The sequence below is a fragment of the Protopterus annectens genome, chromosome 3.part1 (assembly GCF_019279795.1).
Source record: "Protopterus annectens isolate FY-2018-M chromosome 3.part1, PAN1.0, whole genome shotgun sequence".
Lineage (NCBI taxonomy): Eukaryota > Metazoa > Chordata > Ceratodontiformes > Protopteridae > Protopterus > Protopterus annectens.
In genome coordinates this window covers 1,808,441,774-1,808,454,372 of record NC_056732.1, presented here as the reverse complement: position 1 = coordinate 1,808,454,372, position 12,599 = coordinate 1,808,441,774, and the positions used below count along the sequence as shown (strand labels likewise).

General features: G+C 37.8%; 1 protein-coding gene across 1 annotated transcript in view; it reads right to left on the bottom strand.

The window, feature by feature from the left end:
- LOC122798682 overlaps positions 1-12,599 on the bottom strand; it is a 1,155,618-nt gene that overhangs the window by 303,171 nt on the left and 839,848 nt on the right. Inside the window, exon 6 of the mRNA XM_044067774.1 lies at positions 6,894-6,993. Within this exon, the coding sequence (XP_043923709.1) occupies positions 6,894-6,993 (100 nt within the window). The remainder of the gene's footprint in view (positions 1-6,893; positions 6,994-12,599) is intronic.

The following is a 12,599-nucleotide window of genomic DNA, read 5'->3' as shown; positions in this document are numbered from 1 at the left end:
TCTAAACATACTTGTTTTACTTTAAACATGCTCATTTTGCAACTCCGAGGTAATTCTGAACCCCTTATGTGCTTTTCTGATAATCGTTTTATCAAATATCTTCACTTCGAACATTTCATTTAGTTAATAAGCTTTTTGTGCCTTTTCTTTGCTTAATAAACATTTCCATGCTATTCATTTGCTTAATAATGTGTTCTGTATCCTTATAATGCTCCTTTTTATCTTTTTAATAAAATAAGTAATTTGTGCAAGTTTTCATTACCTTTAGTTCATTTCTGGCCTTGTTTTTTACACTTGGTTCACTTAATACACCTTCACTGTTAACTCTACACCTCATAGCTCTAAAAAGCAGTCTCTGGAATCCCGGTTCTGATACCATGTCACTCTTCTGGTCAGGATAAAACAGGCAAACATTCATGGGTTCTGTTCAAACAGCTTTATTATGTACAAACACATCAGGATTGAGGCTTAGTAACTCTAACTTAGATAAACTTATACACAAACTGACTGACTGTCTCATACATGCTTACACTTTGGCTGCACTCTCAAAACGACATCGAAGCTAGCACTTGCTTGTTATTTATATGTACATGCTGTCCTTGGAAATGCTTCTTAAAGGAGAAACACACAAATTCTACAGCTGGCAGTACCCCCCTATCGTCACATAACCTTTTGACCCTGCATGAATCAAGATCAAAGTTCTTAGTCGAACCATTAGTCATAGTGGGTCTATATCATAACCGTGAAAGCCAGTTTCAGCGAATACGTAAACACTGACACATATTGCACAAACCGCGAATACACCGAATGCCCTAAACCACGAAATTCAAAATCTCGAACAGGCATAGTTGGCCAAACCCACCGCTCGCTACATACTATCCACCCAAACAAAATAAATAAACCACATACATACACTAACCAAAACCTTGCTTCTAACGCTACACTAAACCTTACATACATTACTATCTATGCACTTACCTTAACCTGCACCCTAACCCTAAGGTCTGTAACTATCGCACACTTACCTTAATGAGCTATACCCAAACAAACTAAATAATTCACACACATACACTTAACAAAACCCTACTTCTAACCCTACACTAAACCTTACATACATTACTATCTATGCAATTCCCTTAACCCACACCCTAACCCTAAGGTCCGTAACTATCACACACTTACCTTACAGAGCTATAGCACAGAAGGGCCAACTATGCTGATTCGAGATTTTGAATTTCACGGTTTAGGGTGTTCAGTGTATTCATGGTTCACGCAATATGTGTCGACGTTTATGTATTCCCTGAAACGGGCTTTCGCGGTTATAATATAGACCCATCATAGTGATATGCAAGCTAGAGGCATACACTCACTGGGGGTGACTGAATCTAGTGCACCTGTGGCAACTTGATTATAAAGTATACCCATCCCATTTGGATTATTATCACTGATACCCTCACATTACTGGTCAAGCTGTGGACAGAATGACAGAGGTAACAGTCCTGAGGTCTCTCTACATTTAACATTCTTATAATGGGGGGAGGGTGATAATTTAGGGACAGACCTTAGCTGAAGTACACTTGAAAGTGGTCAGAAAAGGAGACCAGTTCTACTGTCAGGGCTCTAGTTTCTAACACAGGCTGAAAGACCAAGTCTAATAAATGGCTATATGTGTGAGCAACAGTCAAACAGTTTGAGTGAACCTTAAGGATAAAGTTCAGGAGCTACATGGAAAGTTTGCAAGTTCATTTTCTGTTCAAGTATTAAAGTTACCAAGAGATAACTATCTCAGTGACTCATGAACATTATTAATGAGGAGATCTCTGAATTTTTGTAAAAAAACATCCACATAACTTGGTAGATGGAATAACAACAGGAATCTGCAATTTACTCCTGCATCTAGCACATATTTAGAGGAGCAGCCCTCACCCACTTGTAGTTTATAGACAACTTCAAACTGGAAGAAAATAATATAGCAACTCCTTACTATGATGCCTACCCAAATATCTAATCCTAGGGCTATAAATAACCTTAAAACCTGGAGGGATGCAAAACCCAGGTGAAAGCAGGCCACCATTCTCATCTATCCAAGATTGTATAATGAACCCAAGGATGGTAGACACAACCAATTTAACTGTAATGCCTGGTTTCTTCCTAATGGACCTTGCATTGCACAACACAGTCCCAAGTAAAGTACAGCTGTGTAAGTCCAAAATCACCTACAGTAGATGTTCATAGAAAACACTGCCTTATTGGTATTTGGACAGTAGTGCCCTGCTACCCTGCTCTGACAGTCGACCAAAGCTCAGAGTCCCTCCCACTGCTTGTCTGTGAGTGTGTTGAACCAATCACCTGGCAGTACAGGGACTGCCTTACACACCCACAGACAGGACTCTTTCAATTTTCTAGGGTCCAACAGGAAGAGAAAATGAAAACACAAGCTTTGAACAGAAACTGGACACACGCGCACACACACACACACACACACACACACACACACACACACACACACACACACACACAACAATAAAGTCCACAAAGCAGTGCTCAATGGCAATCCAATCACTAAATTATGGAATCCAAAAAAGGGGACTGGTGGGTGGATATTGCCAGTAAGGCAGTGTGTTCCATGAGCAACTACTGTTACAGGTAAGTAGGACTTATGAAACTAACAAACACACTGCCTTACTTTTACTCGGGTAGATTCCAAAAGGTTACTCAAACTGGAAAAAAGAAGGATATGGGTCCACTAATACATAGAGAATGGTCTTAGTGAAGTTTGTTCTGGATCTAGAAAAGGCATCCAGCTTGTAGTGCTTCATAAAGGTATGTACAGAGGACCAGGTTTCTGCCGCTAGAATACTTCTAGAGTTTACTCCTTTCCAATATGCCAGTAAAGAGGAAAAGGCTCTGGTGGACTGCATCTTTACTTTGACTGGATTTTCCTCGCCATGCTGGGAGTAACAAAAAACAATAACCGAGAAAAAGCAACATGCAATGGTTTGTTTAGAGACAGGTTGACCCTTCTTTGCCCCTGTGTAGGAAATAAAACACCTTTCACTCTTCATGAAAGGTTTTGTTCTGTCCAGGTAGTAACTGTGCTGCTAGTGCACATCCAAGGAATGAAGCATCCTCTCTCCCTTAGTCTTGTTTGACCCAGAGTGAATTCTGAGACCACTTTTGGCATGAAAGAGGGATTAGTGCATAACACAACTTATTCCTGTGGAATATAAGGTAAGTTGTTCCACCGTGAGAGTTTGCATCTCAGGGACTCACTCACCTTGCAGATGTCAGAGCAATAAGCAAAACAGTTTTCCACATAAAGAACTTCTGATCAGCCTGAGTGGTAGGTTCGAAAAGTGGTATGGCCAATTTTTTTTCTAGGACAAAGCTGCGATCCCTCAAAGGTGGAATTTTCTTGTGAGAGGGTCTTATATAAAATACTCCTTTCATGAACTCTCATCATGTCAGATGACAAAAGCTAGCCAGGGCAATACCAAATAATGGCTGCTGCATGGTCAACCCAATAAAAATGAATAAATCTCACTATTCTCCCTGTAATTTTTGAAAGAATACTATTCTGAACACTGTACTGAATAAAATGACATCAGTTTCACTAACACAGTTCAAAGCACAAAATGTATGACAAAAGTCCCCCAATTTTAATAGTTTCAGCCCCAAATGATAATAAGCAACATAAAACAGTCTTAGGCAAGAAATAAAGCATAAACTTATGAAAAAAATGTCAGAAATCTTTAACATATGAAATTGTGCCAAAGTCATGATTTAAACTAAAAAAAATGTAAATTATTATTATTAAACCTCCCCTGTTATGTCAAATAATCACAAACCCAAAGGAAAAAAAGACTCTGCAAAATCAGAATGCTTTCTTGTCAAAACATTCAAATAAAGCTTTTAATAAACAGTATAGGCCTTATAAGTAAAACTCCAAACATAAAGAATTTTCCCAATCAGAAAAACAAACAAAACAGTTAAAGTAGCAGAATACAATTGTCAAACATTGAGAGAGAAAAAAAAAGAGGGAAGAAATAAAAAAAACAAAAGGTTTTTTTTATCTGAGCTCAACAGCTGATGAGATCCACGGTATGGAGCGATCTTCCAAGAGATCTTTCTCTTACTATGGCACCAGAAAAGTAACAGGGTCCTTCCTGTCTGCGGGTATGTAAGGTAGTCCCTGCACTACCAGGTAATTGGTCTATCACACCCTCATGCAGACAGTGTGAGGGACTGAGCTTTGGTAGACTGCCAGAGGACAGTAGCAGGGCTCTACTTCCTGAACCCAGTAAGGCAGTGTGTTAGCTGAATATCTTGTGAGAGGAACATGGCCTGGTCATCATGATGAAATAAAATGAGTACAGAATTAAGCAGCAAGGACCCTGCTACACTGTCAGCTCCCCCCCCCCATTATTAGCATTTCTTCCATTCACACTTATTTTCTTTCTTTAAAACAGCTGTCTTTCAGTCTAGTATACAAATCACTGAAGTCATGCCTTCCCTTAAATCTTACTCCTCCTTCTGGCCATTACTCTGCATGTATTATTCCCACAAATTGCAATTATTTCAACATTATTTGATCCATCAGTTTTCTAATGATCTTTCTTCTAATTTATTTTATCTTGCTTTCAATATTCAGAATTTAAAATACAGTTGTTTTAGATTTTGAGTTCCATTTTCTAGTAATTGTTTTTTTGGCAGCCAACAGAATTACACTTAATAAGGCTTTACTATGTCTAAACAATTCAGATCTTGTGTCCCAGCTCAAAATAATTCTTTCCTTATCTACAACCATTTGTTTCCCCAATATTTCTGATAGACAATTCTGTAGGGATTTTTTTAAAATCTGCCAACTGACTAGACTCCCAAAAAATGTGTTCCCAGTTACCTCTTTTTTCCTCAATGCACACCTCCAACATTTGCTATCTACCTGAGGAAAACTTCTTTGAAGTCTGCGTGGGATAAAAAAAAAATCCCTCTGCAAACACTTCAAGCAAAAATCCTAAGCCTTCTGGACTTTGTAGCATAACTGGGAGTGATGCATATGTCCTCCCATTGTTCCCTTGTATGTTGCTGTTCTAGTCTCTTCCCAGTGTTTTCTAACCTCCTCTAATTCTTATACTTACCATGCAATATTTTATATGCCCTACTAATTATCCCCCTTTTAACAGCAGCTTCTGTTTTAGATTCAACTAAAACCTGTACGAGAGGAGGTTTTTCATTTACTACTCCCCTAATACTTTATCCTTGCCTATACTTTGATATCAATCTGTGATAGGAAAGGCAGTCTTTAACCTGCAGTGCAGAATTCTCCTTTCCAATTCTTGTTATTTACTCCCCTAATACTTTGCTTCCTTTGCCAGTTTTCTTCAGTAAATGTCAACTCTCTCTCTTGCCTATTTTCTCTACCTCTACTTGCAGTCATTCCTACTGGCAAATTTCCCTTTCTCCATTCATAAGTTTGCTTAGTTCTTAGAATCATTTCTGCTTTTTTATGAATATAATATTATGTACAGTGGTTATTATTTTCCTTAAGAATCTGCATCTAAAAATCCATCTGTCTCTCTCCCTCTCATTTCTTGAATTCCCCCCAACACTTTGAATTATAACCTTCTGCTTCTCATTTCTTGAATCCCCCAACACACTTTGAATTTTATATATATATATATATATATATATATATATATATATATATATATATATATATATATATATATGTATATATATTAAACAACTTTAAACATGGAAAATAATTAAAAAAAACACCAACAGGTCACGGAAAATGCTAAAAATGTATTACCAATACTCAGCACTTAGCGTTTCGGCTTGAATCAGCCTTCAGAGTCAAGAGCTGATTCAAGCTGAAGCGCTAAGTGCTGAGTGTTGGTAATACATTTTTAGTGTTTTCCATGACCTGTTGGTAGTTTTTACACTTTGAATTAAAACCTTCTGCTTGTGTTATTTATATGAGCCTTAGTTGTGTGGCTCTAAAATATCCCTTCAAATCAGTCAATCCTAAACGATTTTTTTTTTAATTTTTTTTTTATTTTATTCTTTTACAAGAAACAGCTTATCCCATTTTACTCCTGTCCTCTTCCCATCCTAGATAAATTCCATATTAATTATTATCCACAACTTTTCCTCTGGTTGATAAAAATATGCCTGACCTGTATTTAAAACAAAAGGGACTAAAAACATTTTCACTGCTTGTATCTTACTATCGATATCCATATCCATAAAGAAGAGCTTCCAGTTTCTCATTTTTTTATCTCCCTTTGTTTAGTCTTCTTCCCCCTCTATCCTTCGCTGGCATAACAGAAGCCTTTTTAATCCACATCCCTAACTTTTTATTCATTTCATTATTTGTTTGTTGACCAGAAAGTCCAGCTGGGCATAAACCCTTTCTCAGTGGAGGCCCTTAGGAGAAGCCCCAGACAGAATAAAGATTGTTACAAATAAATTATACAATACATAAGCTCATATAATAGAGATACATACAAGGATAACAAGATATAAATAGAGATATTCAAGAAAAGACAGAACAGATAACTATAAAAGAGAAGGATGGTGGGAAGTAATTACATTACTTTGTTTAGAAAGGTATGATTAAACTAAGAGAGAACTGAACATAGAGTAGGAATGTAGTAGAGAAGATCAGAAAGAAAGAGAAGAAGGATGAGGCACAGAGGAATAGACAGGAGATCTACAGAGAGAGTGTAGGAGGGGAAAATAGGCAGGATACAATCCCACTAGCCAAAGGCTACTGCAGTGAGAACGATGAACATCTTAAAGGACACTCTAATGTCAAGTGTATGACAGACAAAAAAACGACAGAAAAATCTTTGAAAACAGAAATACACAGAACAATGAACCTTTTTTACCTTTTTCTGTGGTGGCGCTGCTGCAGAAGTTGGATGCATGTCAGTCTGATTACTGGTCTGAACTCCACTGGAATTAGCTTCTTGTTTATCTTCTGAGCTGCTGTGTAATATAAACATGGACATAATACAGACAGCCACATCATTTCTCTGTTAATAAAAGTAGTCTGCATCACATCTGTACATCTTAAAGGACACTTTATAGTGCTTCAAGTCCTGAAACTTTACACCTCTTTAATTTCAGTATTCATATACCTCATCCTTTCAGGGCTTCATCCAACCATCCTATTATCCATCCATTCATCAATCCATCCATCCCCTAAAATATGTGTAATGCTGAGGGCTACAGAAATAGTAAGCTAAACAGGGTAGACCATACTTCCATATGTCTTTGCAACCCCGCCCTGCCTTACTCAGGTCTGCTAACACTCACACTTCCCTTGCCTCTAACCCCAACCCTATACATTAGTTTATGAAAAAGAATCCTGAAGAGTACCACTACACAATGTGAAGGGAGAAGTGTAAAGATGTGAAAGAAGTTCAGTGAATACATGATATTTTCTGTTTTTAGAATCCATCTTGAAACAATATAGATTCTGATAGTTTAAGTCTGTTTTTGATGATGTATTTCCTGCTAGCATGACAACTACAGGCGTAGAAAGTTCTAACGTGGCAGATCAGAACTTGTGCCTAATATGGAAAGGGACGGATAAGAGGTCTGCAGATTCTTAGTAAGCAGAATAATATAAATGTATTTAGTTTTAAATGGCTCTAAAGGAATAGATACAAAATATTCTGCTTAGAAGCAATAATAACATAAAAGAATTATTTTTTTTGTGTTTGGGCACACAAGTCCTTTTCTGCTTAGTCTCCCATGTACATTTGTTCTTTGTAATAAATGAGATTATTCTACTCTGGTGAACTGTGTTGCATGAAGTTATTTTTGATCTTAACAGGATATTCAGACACACCTCCCATCTTCCCATACACTAGCACACAGACACAGACAAAGACGCACATACAAGTACATACCACTAAAATTGTCCCCATACCTAGACCTTATTCAAAAAATAAAATTCTGTATAAATACACAGGAATGCATTTTGCTGACCAAGTCAACATCTGAACATCTGACAGAATGAACTGCAACTATACATACACACACACACACACACACACATATGTATATATATATATATATATATATATATATATATATATATATATATATATATATATATATATATATATGTGTGTGTGTAGAGAGAGAGAGAGAGAGCTATGTCTTTAATATATATATATATATATATATATATATATATATACACACACACACACACACACACACACACACACACACACACACACACACACACACACACATACACACACACAAAAACGAGTGTATGTATGTGTTTATTAAAGAATACATATGTAAATCTTTATTATTTGTGAATACACACACTCATTTGTATACACACACACTCCCACCACACACATATATACACACACACACACACACATGCCATTTGTAACTTGTAGCAGGGTTTCGGTCTGGTGCGTTTCTGGCATGCCTGTATACAACTATATCTTTCCACCTTCAAGATAGTTTAAAATTATTACAGGTAAGCTTTGTTAAACAATCTTTACAATAGATTAAACTGTATAACAGTGGGTTAAAATTGGTGAGAGTGGGTTACAATACATATGAAGGTAGGTTCTAATTACAAAAAGGCAAAGATGTCCTTTGTATGACAGCGAGTATAACAACATATACAAATAAGCATGAGAGTGGTTTCCTAATCATTTTTTCATATTATTATGATACTAAGTTTTAATGTATGCGAGTCAGGGAATATCATTGTATTAAAATTACAATGGGTGTGAACATGGGCATATTAAAAGAGCTGGAGTTTGGGGCTCCTGTTAGACATATGTTTAATAAATATGGCCAAGACAGTTGCAATTATGTGGGAAAGCGGTCTGAACTCACTAAAAATGGTATTGCACTGCAGTTCCCTGAGGGTGGAACTTTTGACAAGGTCATTTTAGAGTATCTTAATAAGAAACTGAAAGTACCTGCCTTTTGTTGGTCAGCTTTTAATGACTGGCAATAACAATAAAAAATAAGGAAAAACAAATGTGTAATTAGAAGTCTAAAATATAATTCAGCTAGATTAAAAACACAGCTGCAAGCAGCTAATAAAATAATAAATATAATACAGAAATGTGCAGAAGATAAATCTTGTGGTACCTGTGATGTTTATCCTTTAAAATAGCCAGAAAAGTTAAAAGTAACCCAACCATATTTGTCTGAAAACAACAGGTTGTTGATTCCTTCAGCTCCCCCTCCCCCTTGTGACCATTCACGTCCTATGAAGCAGACTGCCATCACTCTCTGGGACAGTAGGTAGGGGGATGATTTGCAGATAGCCCCCTAGTATTTCCCCTGATACTTCCCAAGTTACTTCCAGTACTTCTGCCCATCTCCAAGGACCAGTTTGCCACATTAGATTTTGGCAGCAGTGACAGCAACATGCTGTTTTATACGCTGATCAAATGTTAATGAGAATAGTGGTAGAATAAGGGTAGACATTTACATCAAAAACACAAGCATGTATCTGGGGCAAAACACAGTAGTAAATTAAAATGACTTGTCAATAAAAGTGCCCCTTCTAAATCAAACACTCTAAAGAAGTTTAAAAAGGTTAGTTACGCAGTTTCCAATAGACACTGATAAAGAAGACTACAGGTGGAATCCACTTATTCAACAAAGCTTTGAGGATGTATCAGTTCTGATTCGTCCTCTGATACTGACACCCCCATCACTGATATACCATCTGATAGTCAAATTCATCCTTTGAGAGAGGTACCTAATCCTACAACAGGTCTGGAAGCTGGCGCTGAACCTACTATTCAATTCAATTCAACTTTATTGTCATTTGTACAAGAGACAACGTCACACAGTACAATGAAATTCTTATTCTGCAAAACCTCCAACAACATAACACATTAACACAAAACAAGAATAAAAATAAAATTTCACCCTTCAGACACAAGCCAGCCTATAGTGCTGGAGGGAGAGGCAGTGGATGGGTTTTATTTACAAGCCTAATAGCATAAGGGAGAAAACTGTCTTGCAAGCTTGTTCTAGCTGCTATACTCTTATAACATCTCCCTGATGGTTAACAACATAACAAATTTGTGTTGTGGATGAGTAATATCCTTAATAATATTATTTATGGGCCCTCCTGAAAACTCTTTTATTATAGACGCCCTCCAGTGCAAGAAATGTTGTTTCATTTACATTTTGCACTGATTTTACCACCTGCTGTAGAGCCTTACAGTCCCATGATGTACTGTTCCCTAACCAAACTGTAATGGAGTGGGAGACGACACTCTCAATTGTACATCTGTAGAAGTTACTTGAGGATAGTGCTTGACATACAAAACGTCCTCAGTCTTCCCAGAAAATGCAGATGCTGCCAGCCTTTCCCCACCAGGTCTGTGATGTTACAAGTCCAAGTGAGGTCCTCAGAGATGTTAATACCAAGAAATTTAAATGTAACCACTCCCTCCACCTCAGACTCACCTATATAGGTTCATAGATTGGTACTAGGCTATCGGCTCTATGGACTATACAAGCCTAGCCATAACAATTCCCTGACTATTTCTTCCCAAACTATTTACTTCATGGACCCCTGTCTAGCAGGGTGACTGATGTGATCCCTGGGGTAAATTTCCTTTCTCCCATCCAATCGTCAAGGTTCCTTTTGAAGAGGGCCAAAGAGGTGCTCTGCTTGACATGTATGGGCAGTCTATTCCAGAGACTGGGGAGTCTCTGGGTCAGGAACCTATCCCTCCAACATGTTTTGTTTATTGTGATGACAAGGTTTAGATCCCTGGAGCATGTGGCTCTGAGGGATTGGAATTTCTTTAAGTGCAGCATGTCCAACAGCTGTGGGTTTGACATGGCCTTGTATGTTAAGCAGAGACCGCCCCTAGTAGGCGATATGCAACAGAGTATAGCTGGAGTTTTTTAAGGCGGTCAGCATAGGGATCTGCTTTAGGCCTGTGATTCTTTTAGTGAGGTATTTCTGCAGCCTTTCCAGTTGTTGCAGACGTCTTGAGAGGTACATACCAAATGGGGCATTGTATTCTATATTGGGTCTAATGAGGGATGAGTACAGTGGGACAATAACTTTCTTTTTTCTTGGATGAAAAGCCCTTAGTGATGAGGTGTGCCACATAGAAGGATTTCCTGACTGTTGTTTCAATGTGGTTATTGAAGGTGAGACCACTGTCCACCTGTGTCCCTAAGTCTCTTATCACACTTTCAGTGTTTAGTGTACTGCCACCTATATACAGTGGTAAGTGCTGTTGTCTCTTCCTCCATATATCAGTAATCATCTCCTTTGTTTTATTGATGTTAAAAAAGAGATTGCTATCCTGTCACCACTTGACATGGCCAGCCACTTCCCTCCTGTATGCTGACTTGTCACCTCCGGAAATCAATCCAATAATGATGGTATCATCCGCAAATTTAATAATACTGGTGTTATGTTGGGAAGCAACACAGTCATGAGTGAAGAGCGTATACAGCCTGGGGCTCAAACCACAGCCTTGTGGTGTTTCTGTTGTTTATAATTATTGTTGTGTTAATATTATTCCCCACCTGGCTGACTGTGGTCTGTCTGTTAAAAAGTCCAGGACCCAGTTGCAAAGAATGGATGGCACACCTAAAATGGACAACTTGTTAATAAGCTTAGCTAGAATCACAGTATTAAAAGCTGAGCTATTATCAATAAACAATAATTCAGCATAACAGTTCTTGTTCTCCAAATGTGTAAGAACTGTATGCAGTGTTGTAAAAGCTGCATCCTCTGTCGACATGTTTAGTCTATATGCAAACTGTAAAGGGTCCATCGTATGAGGTATGAATGTCTGAATATGGCTCATAATGATTCTCACAAAGCATTTCATCACTATAGGAGTCATTGCAAAGGGCTGATAATCATTCAGACAATTAGCTTTACCCTTTTTTGCCAGTGGAATAATATAGTTGTTTTGGAAAAGGTGGGGGTTATAGCTTGTGTAAGAGAAAGATTAAATATATCAGCCAAGACATCAGCAAACATTATAGCCCAAATTTTAAGTGCACGTCCAGCAATGTTATCTAGGCCAGTTGCCTTCTGAGGAGTTATCCTCCTCAAAGACTTTACATCTGCAAATGATCTTATGAACGGTGATGATGAGCAGTCAACTAGCCCTCTCCCTGCCCATTAACTCAATATTATGGACCTTGAAGCAGGCATAAAATTCATTAAAATCATCCAGTGAGAAATGACCATCAATTGCCATCTGTCTCCTTCTGTCTCTGTAACATGGACATTTTTCAGTCTTTGCCACATACACCAGGTATCAGCAGGGTTCCCCTTCATTTGACGGAAACTACAAAAGCCTGAAAACAAAAGCCTGAAAAGTCAAAAACAGAAACCATATTAATTTCCACTTAGTGTAATGAAGTGCAATCTCGGAGTTGATATATTTAAGTAGCAGGGGGTGTGGGGGGGGGTGCAGGGGGGTTTGCCTCCTTGCTTATACTTAGTGGAAATTAATATGGTTTATGTTGTTTAAAGTCAGTATATGTATTTTTTCTGGTTTCAGGCTTTTGACTTTTCAGGCTGTTGTTTTCAGGCTTATGTTAAT